At 46.7% G+C, this 16,150-nt stretch overlaps 1 protein-coding gene across 4 annotated transcripts in view; it reads right to left on the bottom strand.

The window, feature by feature from the left end:
- The window catches only part of NBEAL1 (neurobeachin like 1), a 149,940-nt gene that overhangs the window by 28,691 nt on the left and 105,099 nt on the right, over positions 1–16,150 (bottom strand). For all 4 annotated transcript variants that reach the window (XR_014153462.1, XM_081850394.1, XM_081850396.1 and 1 more), the window contains 10 exons: positions 14,909–15,214; positions 13,405–13,554; positions 11,712–11,869; positions 9,212–9,336; positions 7,935–8,061; positions 5,758–5,906; positions 3,816–3,949; positions 2,987–3,088; positions 1,048–1,143; positions 807–931 (listed from right to left, as the gene is read on the bottom strand). Coding sequence is in view for 3 of the 4 variants with exons in the window: in XM_081850394.1 (XP_081706520.1) it covers positions 807–931; positions 1,048–1,143; positions 2,987–3,088; positions 3,816–3,949; positions 5,758–5,906; positions 7,935–8,061; positions 9,212–9,336; positions 11,712–11,869; positions 13,405–13,554; positions 14,909–15,214 (1,472 nt within the window). In the remaining variant the exon portion in view is untranslated. The remainder of the gene's footprint in view (positions 1–806; positions 932–1,047; positions 1,144–2,986; positions 3,089–3,815; positions 3,950–5,757; positions 5,907–7,934; positions 8,062–9,211; positions 9,337–11,711; positions 11,870–13,404; positions 13,555–14,908; positions 15,215–16,150) is intronic.

Here is a 16,150-nt window from a genome sequence, read left to right as displayed (position 1 = left end):
AGGGGTCCCTTCACCTTTACTTTATGGCTGTACACAGCACAAAGTCTCAATAATGAACCATGGTTATTTTCTTTACCATGGTTATTTATCAATACAATTAATATGGTACCTTGGTTCCTGAACGGCTTAGCTCCTGAACGTCGCAAACCCAGAAGTGTTCCAGTTTGCGAATGTTTTTTGGAAGCCGAACATCCGTTTCGGCTGTCGGCATTGTTTCCGGGGCCAATCAGCCAATCAGAAACTGCGCCTTGGTTTGCGAACGTTTCGGAAGTCGAACGGACTTCCACAACAGATTGAGTTCGGGAACCAAGGTACAGTGGTATCTCGGGTGCTGAACGCAATCTGTTCTGGAAGACTGTTCAACTTTCAAAACGTTCGACCACCGAGGCACAATGGGCAGTCAGTAAATTCCATTGAGAAAATGGAGATACGCACCTCGGAAGCATTCACTCCTGGGTTTTCGGCATTCAGGTTCCGAATTGTTCCAAGGTTCCACAGTATAGCTATTCTTGCTCTCCCCACCACCACCGCCCCACCCATAGCTTCAAGTATTGCTTCCTTCCTTGCTAGTTTGGGCCAAGTGTGTCTCAAAATGCTGTTAACAACTAAACTCGCATCTATCGATTCCCACCTATGTTTAGCTTCCGTGAATTTCCTTACCACCATTTGAATCAACAGCATCATTATCAGATGGAACACAGAATAGGAAGGTAAACATACTAAGAGTTCCCTGCCCCCCCCAAAAAACCCCAGTAAGAATGCAAATTTAACTAAATACTTTGGTCATTTTAAATGAAATACAGTACCTTTCCAGTACAGCCTTCGCGTTCTTTTCATTCGCCACGCCAATGGGCTTGGACAGATCCCTGAACACAGCTGGGTTATTGAGATCCAATTCTTCTGAAGTATAATCCTGTAGGACCCATGGAAACTTGAAGGGGGAAGACAAACAGGTTTCAGATCTGACATTTCTTCTCCCCACAAATGTAAATACTGAATTCTAGTCTGAAAAGAAGACACTGGGAGCTGGATGGGGAGAAAACTTACTACAGGATACTGTGCAAGGTCATTATAGGTTCGTCCTGCCATTGTGTTTAATTGAATGAGGTAGTCAAAGTTTGAGATCTCTCTGTTCACCCATTTCTACAAATAAAAGAAAACGAAAAATCAAAGCTGTTAATGAGCATCACAGTTAGGCCACACATCTTGCTAGTACAGTGGTACCTCAGGTTACATACGCTTCAGGTTACAGACTCTGCTAACCCAGAAATAGTGCTTCAGGTTAAGAACTTTGCTTCAGGATGAGAACAGAAATCGTGCTCCAGTGGCACGGCCACTGTAACTGAATGAACCAAACAACATATCTTCAGGTGACAAAATTAAGGGGGAAATTCAAGTTTACACGTTTATTTATTTTGGACTTTTATCCCGCCCTAACACAATGGCTCAAAGTCTCTTAAAATTGTAAACAAAACCACAAGGCTTTGGTTGGAATTCCTTCCGATTCTGCACTGCTACTGGCCATCTGGAGTAGGCATGTGTTACCACAGGCTTCCTCAACCTCAGCCATCCAGATGTTTTGAGACTACAATCCCCATCATCCCTGACCACTGGTCCTGCTAGCTAGGGATCATGGGAGTTGCAGGCCAAAAACATCTGGAGGGCCGAGGTTGAGGAAGCCTGTGTTACCGTTTGACTGTGATGGCTTTCCTCGAGCGAACCCCTGGGCATTCCTGGTCCTAGGAAGTCCGTTAGGAATTTCTAGGAAAGAGACACCGGTCCGCCTTACAAGTGCTCAAAGAGCAGGAGCGCTGGTGGGTCCATATGACAAGTGATTAACCGATAAAGTTCATGTGCAAGCTTCCCTGTCATGTTTATGGGCAATGTGCATAGCTGTCAAGTGTCCCTTATTTGGCGGGACAGTCCCTTATCCCAGCGCCGTGTCCCGCTGCTGTCCCTTTTTGATGATGTCCCTTAAATTTCCCGGGTTTCAAAGGAAGCAGCTCCTCTCCCTCCCTCCCTGCCGGCCAGGGAGGAGGGAGGCTCCAACTGTGTTGCTTGGCTGCGTTGCTCACCCAATAAGGAGTCTAAGAACGACTGGGGGGTGTAGCTTGCATGCCTTGTGCCGATCAAATAGGCCGCGTTGCCTAGGGACTCGCCTTTGCTCAGCACTTCCCAGCGGAGAGGTGACAGTGGTTTTCCTTGCTGCATCCCCTTTGCCGGGTTGCTGCGCTGTGGGAACCACTGCTTGAGGCTTCGTTTGGCTGCTGGCTGACTAAAATCCCTTATTTTGGCTGCTGATCCCTTATTTTTGAGGCTGCTGGTCCCTTATTTTCAAATCTGTAAGTTGACAGCTATGGCAATGTGCATGCTGCATCCAAATCAGAAATTTTGTGTCTGATGTGGCTAACCAAACATCAGCAGGATGGAAAAAACCCAGTCGTATCTGGAAATGGGAACTCCATCTTTTACACATCACAAATTAGGGCTTATTGTATTATACTTTGCCAACAGGCTTTTCTTAACAGAGGGATCAGAACACAAAGAGGTGGAGGTTGCCTTTTGTATATTTATTTTACGTATTTTTATAGCACATAGCACTCAAAAGTGGTTTGCAAAAAGTATTATTATGTCAGCAGAGTGGACTACTGGGGATGTTTTGTAAAGCAGGGATGAGCAACCTGTGACCTGCTAGCGATTTGTTGGACTACAATTCCCATCAGCCCCCAAGGCACAGCCAGTGTTCAGGGCTTATGGGAGCTGTAGTCCAGCGGCCAATGGAAGGCCACATGTTCCCCATCCCCGATATAAAAAAAAATGGGGTTTTTCCTGAGTTCTGAAGCAGGGAAATCACTGGGAGAGAGAACGGTTAGGTTCTGGGCTTTTTAAAAGGGCAGGAGGAAGCTACCCAGATTCTACCCTACAACAGAAACCATAATTAAAAATAAAACAAATTCCCAAGCCATTCCTGGCAACATCTTCTTACCTGGGTCAGTCCAGATGCTTTAAATAATTCTTGTGGAGATCTTGTCCCACTAATATTTGGGGAACATAGAGACAGAATTCGGCTGTACACTTTATTTCTTGCCTATAACAGAGTACAATAGATTAATTCATCCAAGAAAATGCCAAATAAGCATTCTGGAAAGAATGTAATTTTTCCCTTACTGTTTCCTCCCACCCCACACATGAATTTAATGACCATTGAATCAAATATTATCCCTCCTGCTTTCTAGAAAATTAACTTTTTATGTCTACTCAAGCCAACTAAGTCATACTCACAGCAGATCCATTGAAATCATTGGACTAGTTACTTGAGTCCAACGATTTTAATAGGTCCAGTCTGAATATGTCTAATGTTGAATATCGCCCATTAATCTTCTATGTCTGGTTATACAATTGTCTTTTTCAAGAGCCAGTCCAATGAATTTGCTTTAGAAGCCTGCTGTTTCGCAGCCAATTTAACAGCTTATCAATAAAACCACGCCTTTGATTCCCCCTTTAGCACTTTATCAAAGAATTATGTACATCAAACATTCAGAGTAATAAAAAACAAGTTACACAAAAAGACAAATCTTTACTCTCTTATGCTATGATGGAATGCCGATTTCAGTAGGTTTATAGTTACTTTTTTCAAAGAGCTGGATTTTTGAGATAAAAAATTTCTCTGGGGAAATCAACAAATAGTGCAATATATCCTCAACCAGTCAGGAATGTTTACATTGTACAGCTGAGTTGAAAACTGTTCATCTTTGTACCATGCGGCAACTGCCAGAGGTCACCTTGCTATGAATTTCACCTTTAAGAAGACATACCTCCTTTTTAAAGTTCAGGAAGTAATTGGTCTGGTCAATGAAGAAGATCTCCAGCGCTGACCTCCTCAAGTTATAGCGACGCAAATGAATCTCTCGAATCTGAGAAAGAGGCCATTTGAAATCAAAACCTATACCTGGAAAGAAGAGATGGTCATTGTTGTGAAATATGTTGAGCAGGCATATAACTTATTGTACCAGTACGTTTCCGAGCACAATTCAAAGTGTTGGTGGTGAGGTGACCTTTAAAGCCCTAAACGGCCTCAGCACAGTATACCTGAAGGAGCGTCTCCACCCCCATCGTTCAACCCTGACACTGTGGTCCAGCTCCGAGGGCCTTCTGGCAGTTCCCTCCCTGTGAGAAGCGAGGTTACAGGGAACCAGGCAGAGGGCCTTCTCGGTAGCGGCACCCGCCCTGTGGAAAGCCCTCCCATCAGATGTCAAGGAAATAAACAACTATCTGACGTTTAGAAGACATCTGAAGGCGGCCCTGTTTGATGACTGATGTCTTAATGTATTTTTAATCTTTTGTTGGAAGCCGCCCAGAATGGCTGGGGAAACCCAGCTGGATGGGTGGGGTATAAATAATAAACTACAGTGGTAACTTGGTTTACGACCATAATCCGTTCCGGAGGTCCGTTCGTAAACCAAAACAGGTTGTAACCCAAGGCGCGCTTTCACCAATGGGGCCTCCCAGAAAAAGGGGCCGTAATCCCCCCAAAATTGTTTGTAAACCAAAAAAAATTGTTCATAATCCCAAAAAACAAAAACAGGTCATAATAAAAAAAAATTGGCAAACCGGGTTTGAATTGGTCGTAATCCAAAATTGTCATAACTAGGCTGCTCACAAACGAAGGTACCACTGTATTATTATTCTTTATTATTATTATTTGAATCCAAAGCAGCAAGGTTCGGCAAAACGCTTCAAAAACATTAAACTTGCAAACGCGCATACCCCTCTTGCCTACACAGGAACATTGTCTTTGGTATCTGTATATTTGCACATGTGACACGTACAAGTTTAATGGCACACCTCCAAGTCCCAGGCCCTGTAACAGCATAGCATTTCCTTATGAGCAGCGCTTCCTGGGGGAAAACTGAACAGTGGCAAAATGCAGGAATGCACCGAGGCTTCAAGGGAAAAGAGAGCCAGTTTCTTCATTTGGAGCTACAGTGCTCCTGTCTTTGAGCAGCGCGAGAAACTAAACCTTCTTGGGGACATCAAACACACATGAGGAAACGCCATGTGTGCAATATTTCGTATTGCCACAGTTCAAGAAACTGCACAATTCCCATGCTTTTTACAGGAGCAACTCTCATCGCTTCATCACCTAACATAAGGCTTGGCAAACACCCGTATTTACCCCCTATGTAATCCAAATTTGCAGCCTGATTTCATCTGTACCAAATCCTAAGCTGACAAGTGTTATGGCTATCGGGTGGTTGCTCAAGAGCAATCAGGAAAGATGCCTCCTTGGTCTTTTCAAAAGCTTTATTATTGGTGCTAAAACCTTTACAATACAGAACGTCTCTGTTCCATGTCTTGCTCACTCACTAGCAGAATCTGAGAGTGGGCGGTCCTTAAACTTTCCCCAGCAGAGTATTGTATTTTTTGCTCTATAAGACTCACTTTTTCCCTCCTAAAAAGTAAGGGGAAATGTGTGTGCGTCTTATGGAGCGAATGCAGGCTGCGCAGCTATCTCAGAAGCCAGAACAGCAAGAGGGATCGCTGTGCAGTGAAAGCAGGAATCCCTCTTGCTGTTCTGGCTTCTGGGATAGCTGCGCAGCCTGCATTTGCTCCATAAGACGCACACACATTTCCCCTTACTTTTTAGGAGGGAAAAAGTGAGTCTTATAGAGCAAAAAGTATGGTAATTCCAAAGTTAAAATGCGTACAGCAAAACTGTCCACACAATGCTCGCTGTTATTACATTGTAGGCCTCACCTTCCTCTTTTTCAATGCTGCCATCGTAGAAGTAAATGTGCTGTGTAGTGACCTCCAGCCTGCCGGGGATGACATTAATGATTGTAATAAGTTCGCAGTCTTCAGAGAGCACAAGTTTCTCTTTCTGGCTCTGCTCCTCCTTTTCATCCCTGCAGCAGGAACACCAAATGACAGGCTAGAATCAACGGGGAGCTTCAGAAGATGCAACTCTCTATTCCCCCCACCCATAGCTCTCTTTGCACTCTCCCCTAACAATATACACAGCAGTTTTATCATGCCTAAAAGAGCTGAGTTCTGATTTAAATGCAGCACGTAGGTGGTTTGCAGCTCCTCATGTTGTTCCTAGTACAGCAACGCATCTCTGATTATCACCATCAAACAAACGTGGTAGAGGTGGGTGGGTCAGGTCTAATCTTTTTCACCTTTTGGGCAGAGGTTCCAACTTGAGCTGACCACCACTGCAAACAAAATCATAGACTTGGAAGGGTCCTTAGAAGCCATCTAATCCAAGCCACTGCTCAACGCAGGCTCCTTAATGCAAGATCCAACTACAGCATCCTCAACAGAGATAGTCATCCAACCTCTGCTTAAGTTGCTTCCTGCAATTTCCACCCATTGGCTCTAGTCCTGACACCTAGAGCAACAGAGCACAGGTGTGTTCCATCTTCTTGCACTTCTTGCAAGTATTGCACTTGGGCAAAAAAAATGAGAGGCACAAATACAAGATGGGTGACACCTGGCTTGAGAGCAGTACATGTGAAAAGGATCTAGGAGTCTTGGTTGACCACAAACTTGACATGAGCCAACAGTGTGACGCGGCAGCTAAAAAAGCCAATGCAATTCTGGGCTGCATCAATAGGAGTATAGCATCTAGATCAAGGGAAGTAATAGTGCCACTGTATTCTGCTCTGGTCAGACCTCACCTGGAGTACTGTGTCCAGTTCTGGGCACCACAGTTCAAGAAGGACACTGACAAACTGGAACGTGTCCAGAGGAGGGCAACCAAAATGGTCAAAGGCCTGGAAACGATGCCTTATGAGGAACGGCTAAGGGAGCTGGGCATGTTTAGCCTGGAGAAGAGGAGGTTAAGGGGTGATATGATAGCCATGTTCAAATATATAAAAGGATGTCACATAGAGGAGGGAGAAAGGTTGTTTTCTGCTGCTCCAGAGCAATGGTTCCAAACTACAAGAAAAAAGATTCCACCTAAACATTAGGAAGAACTTCCTGACAGTAAGAGCTGTTCGACAGTGGAATTTGCTGTCAAGGAGTGTGGTGGAGTCTCCTTCTTTGGAGGTCTTTAAGCAGAGGCTTGACAACCATATGTCAGGAGTGCTCTGATGGTGTTTCCTGCTTGGCAGGGGGTTGGACTCGATGGCCCTTGTGGTCTCTTCCAACTCTATGATTCTATGATTCTTCATGGCAGTCCTTCAGATCATCTCTCCTCTCCAGACTAAACATAGACAACTCTTTCAATCACTTCTCATAGGACTTTGTTTCCCGATTTCTCACCGTATTGTCCTCTCTGGTCATATTGCAGTTTGCCAATCTCTTTCTTAAAATGTGGAGCCCTGATCTGGACATGGTATTCCAGATGTAGTCTGTCTAGCTCAGAATAGATTCAGACTATTACTAATTGTGATGTGGACATCACACTGCTGGCTCTTGTTCAGCTTGTGAGCCACCAGGACACAGATCTTTTTAACATGTACTGCTGCCAAGTCAGGTTTCCTCAACCTATACTGTACTTGTATTTTTGTACCTAAATGTGGGACTTAACATTTTTTTCCTCATGCATAAAATAATCTTTAAAACGCTGGACTGATCAATCAGCTTAAGTCACATTTTTAATTACAACAACAACACAGAGTGGACCTGCGCAGAACAGATTTAACCATTCTTTTCTGGAGAGACGTTTGGTCTGGCATCCAAAACACCTGCAAAATTAGTTCCGCTCAACCTCTGGGTTTGTGCTTCTTTAAAGGAGTTTCCTCGTGCCCACGTGTAAAATAACTTCTAAAAACAGAGGGGACCTGGAGGGGGGGAATATCTGTGACAAAGGCATGGCCATCAGCTATTCAAATCAAATTTATTTTGGAAATCCTACTGCGCCCTTGGGCAAGAACAAAGCAGCTCTTTGGATTCCAGCCTCTGGATAACCAGGCTTTGCGACATACATGCTTGTATTAGATGCCGGATCTTCATCTGGCAGTTCAAGTATATCATCCTCCATATCGCTGACTTTCACTTGCTTCACAGCCTCCAGAAGCAAAGCCTCGCTCGATGGCAGCGCCTGCTGGACTCCTTTTGAGATAAAGTGAGATTTTACAAAGTGAGCTGCATTCTGCTAGACTTACCGTATTTTTCACCCTATAGGACGCACTTTTTCCCCTCCAAAAATGAAGAGGGAATGTGTGTGCGTCCTATGGGGCGAATGCAGGCTTTCGCTGAAAGCCTGCATTCGGTGTGCACCGACCCCTCTCGCTCTCCAGGCTTCAGGAAGCTATCCGCAAGCCGTGAGAGAGCTGCCGACTTCGCACAGCTCTCCCACGGCTTGCGGAGAGCTGCCTGCACCCCGAAGCCTGGGGGCGCTGAGCTCAGCGCCCCCAGGCTTCGCGCAGCTCTCTGCAAGCCGTGGGAGAGCTGTGCGAAGTCGCCTCTTGCGGATAGCACCTCCCACTTCTTGCGGATAGCAGCCTGTTCTGGGGGCTGGGGTCGGGGGAAGCTCGGGCTTCCCCCGCCCCAGCCCCGCACCTGGGGGGGCGGAAATAAACTTTTTTTTCTTTATCCCCCCCCCAAAAAAAACTAGGTGCGCCCTATGGCCCGGTGCGCCCTATGGGGTGAAAAATACGGTATATCGGTGAAGGAAGTTAACCACACAAAAGTTCTATTAAATCATATGGTTTCTGTTCATATTATACTGTTATAATCATTGCAAGGGATGCGGGGGGGGGGGGGAGAACAAACTGATTTGCACAGACATATTTTAGACTACATAGTTTCCTGAAGTCAAGGGGGGGAGAGAGATCAGAGACGAATCAGACTATTTTAAGATTTTAAAAAAATGAGTTTATAAAACACACTAAACAAAATTGATGAACTATGCCGAGATGGCAAAACCATCTGATGAACTATGCCGAGAATCAGAAACCAGGAAGAGGAAGTCTTTAATAAAGAATGGGGAAGATTTCTAATTGATTTGAAAAGCTATTGTAAACAATTGCATACATTGGTAGGATTGACAGAAAACTCGTAGTAAAAATCTGAACTATGGACTGACAAAGGATTAATAAGAATAAAATTATGAAAGAGATGCAGAGGGGGAAATCATTACATTAAGATCTGGGGGGGGGGAGTCAGAAGGGATTGTATGTTTATGTATTTGATTCATTTGTTTATGTAAAACAGAAAATGCAAAAATAAAATTTATTCAAAAAAAGATATTAGATCTCACCTAGATTATCCCTTAGGGCACTGGCCTCCTGGTGAGAGTTGAAATTGTAATTTTGTACCAACTTTAGCCTCATCCGTGAGTAATTTTCCACATTTGAAAGTTTCCAGTGAATACGATTTAGCTTCCTGGCGAAAGGAATATACCCAAAATAATTTGACATGCATCAGACACATAACTTAACTGCTACAAGGGTCTCCAATAAAACTAAACAAGAAAGAAAAAGCTTTAAATCAAAGACGAACATCGCTGCAGGTGGATTTCAAAATTCACAAACAAGCTGCAGCCGCTTAACGCCCTGAGCAACGGTTTGTTGACAGTCGTGGAAGACCTGTTTCTGCATGGGTTTCACAGGGTGGGATTCCCCCCAAAGGTAATCTACTTCAGTCCCCAGCTGAGTTGGAGAACTCCCTAGCACGTAGGGCACAGAAGTCTTTGATAAGCATCGTTTTTGGCTTGTATTCTTCCAGGGAAGATAGGATTCTCTAGGGTGGCCAATTTGTGGACCCCAAGATGTTGTTAAACTACAACATATTCTACTTGACCAAGCAGGCTGGGGGCGATGGGAGTTGGAGATAACTGCATTTGGAAGGTCACAGGTTACCATATTTTTCGCTCTATAGGACGCACCCGACCATAGCACACACCTTGTTTTGGAGGGGAAGAACAAGGGGGAAAAAATCTCCCCCTCTCTGCTCAGCGCCCCTTCAGCGAAGCGGCAGGAGAAACGGAGCCCCTTCCATTTCTCCTCCCCCTTGGCTGAAGGGGCGCTGCGCAGCTCTCCCTCTCTGCCGAAGCCGGGAGAACAAGACTCTTCCGGCTTCAGCAAAAGGAACCCGAAGCCTTTGGAGCGCAGCGCAAGTTCCCGCTGCGCTCCAAAGGCTTCAGGGATAGCTGCAGCGCGAGTTCCCGCTGCGCTCCAAAGGCTTCAGGGATAGCTGCAGCGCGAGTTCCCGCTGCGCTCCAAAGGCTTCAGGGATAGCTGCAGCGCGAGTTCCCACTGCGCTCCAAAGGCTTCAGGCAACTATCCCTGAAGCCTGGAGAGCAAGAGGGGTCGGTGCGCACTGACGCCTCTCGCTCTCCAGGCTTCAGCGAAAGCAACGCGAAGCCTCCGGAGTGCAGGGGGAACTCTCCCTCTGCGCTTTGGAGGCTTTGCGTTGCTATCGCTGAAGCCAAGGAGCCTGCATTTGCTCCATAGGATGAACACACATTAATTTTTGGAGGGGAAAAAGTGCATCCTATAGAGTGAAAAATACGGTAGTCTATCCTCGATTAGACAAAACACATTAAAAAAAAACCTTAGACCCAAACGTTGACAAGCACGGCCGTATGTTAGAAGAGGCATTTTCAAGTGAGGATGGAGAAGAGAATCTACCTCTCCTTATATGGCATCCACTGTCCCCATTTTCCTGGCAAGATCTTGTATTGATCCACCAAAGCCCTAGCTTCCACAATATGTTAAAAGTACCAGAATGGTCATGGGTCTTTGCATAACTGAACTGTGAAAAGGATTAACTAGGGAGGAAAATCCTGAAGCTCAGGGGTGTGTGAATGTGTGCATAGGAATGTGTGCATCAGAAATTATTTGCTGGAAAATGAGCTTTACATGGTGTGACGTTAACATATGAGAGTGCTGGAGGTGAAATAGTTAAACGGGTTACCCAATCAGGACCCAGGGGGGTGGAGTCAGAGGGACTATAAAACCAGCTCTGGGAGGGGCAAAGGGAGAAGTTCATTGGGAGTTGGGTGGTTGGTTGGAGTGGGAGTGAATTGGGATAGAGTCTGGGGGTAGGTTGAGTTAGTGTAGTGAAATAAGCTGAGTCAGGAATAGTTAGGGGCTAGGAAGACAAGTACTGTATTTTTTGCTCTATAAGACTCACTTTTTCCCTCCTAAAAAGTAAGGGGAAATGTGTGTGCGTCTTATGGAGCGAATGCAGGCTGCGCAGCTATCCCAGAAAACAGAACAGTAAGAGGGATTGCTGCTTTCACTGCGCAGCGATCCCTCTTGCTGTTCTGGCTTCTGAGATTCAGAATATTATTTTCTTGTTTTCCTCCTCCAAAAACTAGGTGCGTCTTATGGTCTGGTGTGTCTTATAGAGTGAAAAATACGGTAAATATCTGAGAGGTGGTTTAGTGAGTGAGAGCAGGTAGTGGAAGTTATAGGTCTGGATAGGCAGCCCATGATTGTAATTGACCGATACCGTTTATGAAACCACACACTTGTTAAACTGCAATAAATAAACAAAATTTTATGTTCCAATTTAACCCTGACTGGACTCCGTATTGTACCAGGTAGGGCCTGGGTGGTGGCAGCAGGATCAATAAATGGTGAAACGTCCGGGGACCCTGTGTGATCGCCACACGTGGGTAGCCCGAACCTTAATGTACAAGACACATAGGATCAAAAGAATATTTAGCTAACCAGCTTGATAGGGAAGAGTCGTTCCAAAGAGATTCAAAATGGTACCTGAAGGAGCAAGAGAAAAGGGAACCCTCCACCTACCGTTCAGCCCAGGGTCCTTGCTCACACGTGAGGTACAGTTTAGCAGCTCTCCACTGTCGGAGAGTTGCCGTGTGCTGATTGTTCAGCTGCTTCAACATGCTGTTGTAACGCAGATTTTCCTGTCGTGCCCGTCGGTTGAATGGCTCCACAAAAAACTCCTGGAGGTGGGAAAGTTGAAACATTTAAATGCAGCCGTACCTTGGAAGTTGAACGGAACCTGTTCCGGAAGTCCGTTCGACTTCCAAAATGTTCGGAAACCAAGGCGCGGATTCTGATTGGCTGCAGGAAGCTCCAGCAGCCAATCGAAAGCTGTGGAAGCCCCGTCACATGTTCGGGTTCCAAAAGAACATTCGCAAACTGGAACAATCACTTCTGGGTTTGCGGAGTTTGGGAGCCAAAACGTCCGCGTTCCAGGGCGTTCGGGACCCAAGAGGTAAATGCAAGAGGGGTTGTCAAAGGACATGGAAACATCTATGCAAGGGGCTGTTTTAATACTCTCCAAAACAGCAAAAGGCAAAGAAGAAGGAAATCATTCCGTTGAGTCATTCTCCAAATAAAGACTCCCAAGGCTGGAAAAGAGATCCAGTTGATTTCACGGATCTGCCGCCAGCCTTGAAAACAAAAGGTGTCTTCAGAAAGCCTTGGGGCCAAAGATTAGGGGAACCTTCTCCCAACCTTGTGCCCTCCAGATGTTTTGAACTATATCCCCCCCCCCCCAGTCCCAGTCAGAACAGCCAGGGAGGAAGGAAGGTGCAGTCAATAGGTTTGTCAATTGGCCCTCTCCATGGAGGCGCAGATTACAGCTATAACAAAGGCGGCATCTTTTAATCTCCGCCAAGCTAAGCAGTTGGCTCCTTACCTCTCTCGCCCTGACCTAGCCACTGCGATCCACACGACTGTCACCTCCAGACTGGATTATTGTAACTCGTTCTTCGTGGGGCTGCCCTTGAGACTGACCCAGAAACTCCAGCGGGTGCAGAATGCCGCGGCAAGACTCCTTACGGGGTCCTCGCTGCAAGATCACATTCACCCGGTGCTTTACCAGCTGCACTGGCTCCCAGTGGAGTACAGGATCAGGTTTAAGGTGCTGGTTTTAACCTTTAAAGCCCTATACGGCCTAGGACCCTCGTACCTACAGGACCACCTCTCCCGGTATGTCCCACAGAGGAACTTACGGCCTTCAAATAAAAACATCCTGAAGGTCCCAGGCCACAGAGAGGTTAGGCTGGCCTCAACTAGAGCCAGGGCTTTTTCGGCTGTGGCTCCGATCTGGTGGAACGCTCTGTCCCAAGAGACTAGGGCCCTGTGGGACTTGACATCTTTCCGCAGGGCCTGCAAGACAGAGCTTTTCCACCAGGCCTTTGGTCAGGGTGCAGCCTGACTCCTTCCTTTGGTTGCCATCAATTTGATTTTAATTAATTTTTATAATGTTTTTAGAATGCTGCACTATTTTACTGTTGTTAGCCGCCCTGAGCCCGGCTTCGGTTGGGGAGGGCGGGATATAAATAAAAATTATTATTGTTGTTGTTGTTGTAAGTCCAGCAACATCGAGAAGGCACCGGGTTGACTACCCATGAGAGGTTTTTTGCCACCCCCATCCTTGGACCAAATTGGGATCTTCCTGGCCAGGCAATGATCCCATAGGAAGAGCTCTTGTGGTGTCTGCTCTGCTTGGGAAGTCATGAAATGTCACCTGGAATTTGAGCTTGCTTTCTCCTCGCTCCCGCTCTCGTTTGTGGATGTTGACCATCAGTTCCTCATAACAATCCTTCCAAAATACTGCCATGCGCTCGTGGCCGTCGCTGAAAGTGTTGAGTTCGTACTGTTTCATATGTGGAATGATCTGGTGCACAAAAGGTTAAGAGGGTTAGAGTGAACACGCCTCCTCTCTCCTGTGCAGGAGTGTGGCGTCTGACTCCTAGGTGGGTCATAAGGAAAGGGTTAAATGAGTGTGGTGTGATTGGCCAGTGGGAATGCAAGGGAGGAGTAAAAGTTAGAGTGGGAGGTTTTGAAAGTCAGTTGAGGTTGGGGAGGTGAAGAAGGAAGAGGGAGGATTAGGTGTGGGTTGGTAGAGTTGTATTGTGAGAGAGTGAGAAGAATGGTTAGGTGCAGTCATGTAGGTATATCGCGGAGAGTGGGGGGTGGGGTCTGGAGGGAGCACACTTCCCCACCAGCAGGCAGCCACATCTGCCTGCACGCGTGACCTTGGGGTGCAGGGAAACCCCCCCCCCCCAGACAAGCCACAGCTGTCTGGTACATCGTTCCACCTATGTTTGACCTTTTGCGGTCTCAGAAGTCAGCAGTGTCCTGTCTGTAACCTTTTTCCTTAGAGACCTTTTGTCTCCTACGTCATACACTGTGCAAGGAGAAAATGACGCTGTAGAACAGGTGCCAAAATAGCTTTGTACCACCCCACAATCTCGGGACAGAAGATGTGTAAAGGTCACAACCCAAAATGTACAGTGGTTCCCCACAAGACGAATGCCTCGCAAGACGAAAAACCCGCTAGACGAAAGGGTTTTCCATTTTTCGAGGCGCTTCGCAAGACGAATTTCCCCATGGGCTTGCTTCCCAAGACGAAAACGTCTTGCGAGTCTTGCGAGTTTTTTCGCTCCCCCCCCCTTTTTCTAAGACGCTAATAGCCGCTTAGCAGCTAATAGCCGCTAATAGCGCTAATCCACTAAGCCGCTAATAGGGGTGCTTCGCAAGACGAAAAAACCGCAAGACGAATAGACTCGCGGAACAAATTATTTCCGTCTTGCGAGGCACCACTGTATTTGCCTGGCTTGCATATTTGTCTCAATAAAAGGAGGCTCCACAGGAATGGTGGTAGCTCGCTCACTTCAGGCCACCTGTGCGCAGCTCATATAATGATCAACACCTGTCTTGGGCCTTCACTTCAGAGTCAGGCAGATAGTTGGGGATAATCAGTTTGAAGTTGTTAGGAACTAAGATTAAGAAATTGACAAGAAAAGTTAACTGAAACCATAAGCTTGTTCCTGCATTTAAAAATAAACTTGATTATTTGTTGATGTTAACAATTGGCTGGACTCCGTGTGTCCACAGGGTGGTGGCAGTGAAGAAAGCAATCACAGTGGTGGCACAGGGTCAACAGACCGTCAAATGTCCGGGGGTCCCGTGTGATCGCCAGAAGGAGAAAGGAAAAACGACGGCCGAAGGAGGGCCTTGCGACTTACAAATTTAGCAATATAAGTCTGCCATTCCTCCGTGTTGCAATAGTCCTGGAAGTCCTCGAAAAAGGAAGGGCTCCCGTTCGTCGAAGGCAGGGAGGGCAAGTGCAAGTCCATGAAGAGAAGCTCGTATATTTTGGAAACCAGCGTCCGGACGAGAGGGATCAGGAAAGAGTAGGTCTCTGTCTTTTCCTTGATCGATCTGCTCAGAATGCCTTCCAGCCTTCCCAGGAGGTAGCAGGACTCCAGTTGGTTGTCCAGCACTTTGGTCTGAAGGAGGGTGTTTAGCTTGGCTGCAGCCATTGCGCAAACCTGAAAAGGGAGGGAGGGAGAGAGGGGGCAACCACATCAGCCAAAGTGCCCCCAAATTTCCCCAAAGCTACGGTATTTTTCGTCCCATAGGACGCACCTAGTTTTTTTGGGGGGGAAATAAAGGAATTCCCCCCCTTTATTTCCCCCCCAAAACCAGGTCGGGGAATCCAAACCAGGTCGGGGAACAGCGGTATGGCGGCGCTCCGCCTCCCCGCTGTCCCCCGAGCTTGTGGGGCTGGTGCTGGGGAGAAGCGCGCTCCTCCCCAGCCCCAGCCTCCAAACCAGATCGGGGAACAGCGGGATGGCGGCGCTGCGCCTCCCCGCTGTCCCCTGAGCTTGTGGGGCTACCCGATGTCTGCCCGAAGCGCGGGGCGCTCTGCTTCAGGGCGCCCCGCGCTCCGTGCAGCAGGCTGCTATCCGCAGCCTAGGGATCCCTGCGGGAACTCCCATGGGCTCCCAGGGCTTGCTGATAGCTTCCTGAAGCCTGGAGAGCGAGAGGGGTCGGTGCGCACTGACCCCTCTAGCTCTCCAAGCTTCAGCGAAAGCCTGTATTCGCCCCATAGGACGCACACAGATTTCCCCTTCATTTTTGGAGGGGAAAAAGTGCGTCCTATAGGGCGAAAAATACGGTATTTCGTTTCTTTGCAGAGAACAGCAAACTGTAGTTTGAGCCAAAAGTACAAAGAGAAACTTCTTGTTGCAGTAGAAGAAATGAGAAAGAAGGGGGAGTTTGAGGCTCACAGTGGCCTATTCTCATCACAATAAACTCACTTGTATACTCCTGCCCACTTTAAATCTTTTTTATAAATAATTTTTATTTGATTTTATCAGTATAAAATTATAACAATACAACTATACACATCCACATTTAAAGATTCATCTGAATCTCTGGACTTCCCACCTTCTCCTCCATGGGTCCGATTGTTAACCTTTTCT

This window comes from Podarcis erhardii (genome assembly GCF_964252035.2).
Source record: "Podarcis erhardii genome assembly, chromosome: 1".
In the NCBI taxonomy this organism is placed as follows: domain Eukaryota; kingdom Metazoa; phylum Chordata; class Lepidosauria; order Squamata; family Lacertidae; genus Podarcis; species Podarcis erhardii.
This window is presented reverse-complemented; position numbering and strand designations above follow the sequence as displayed.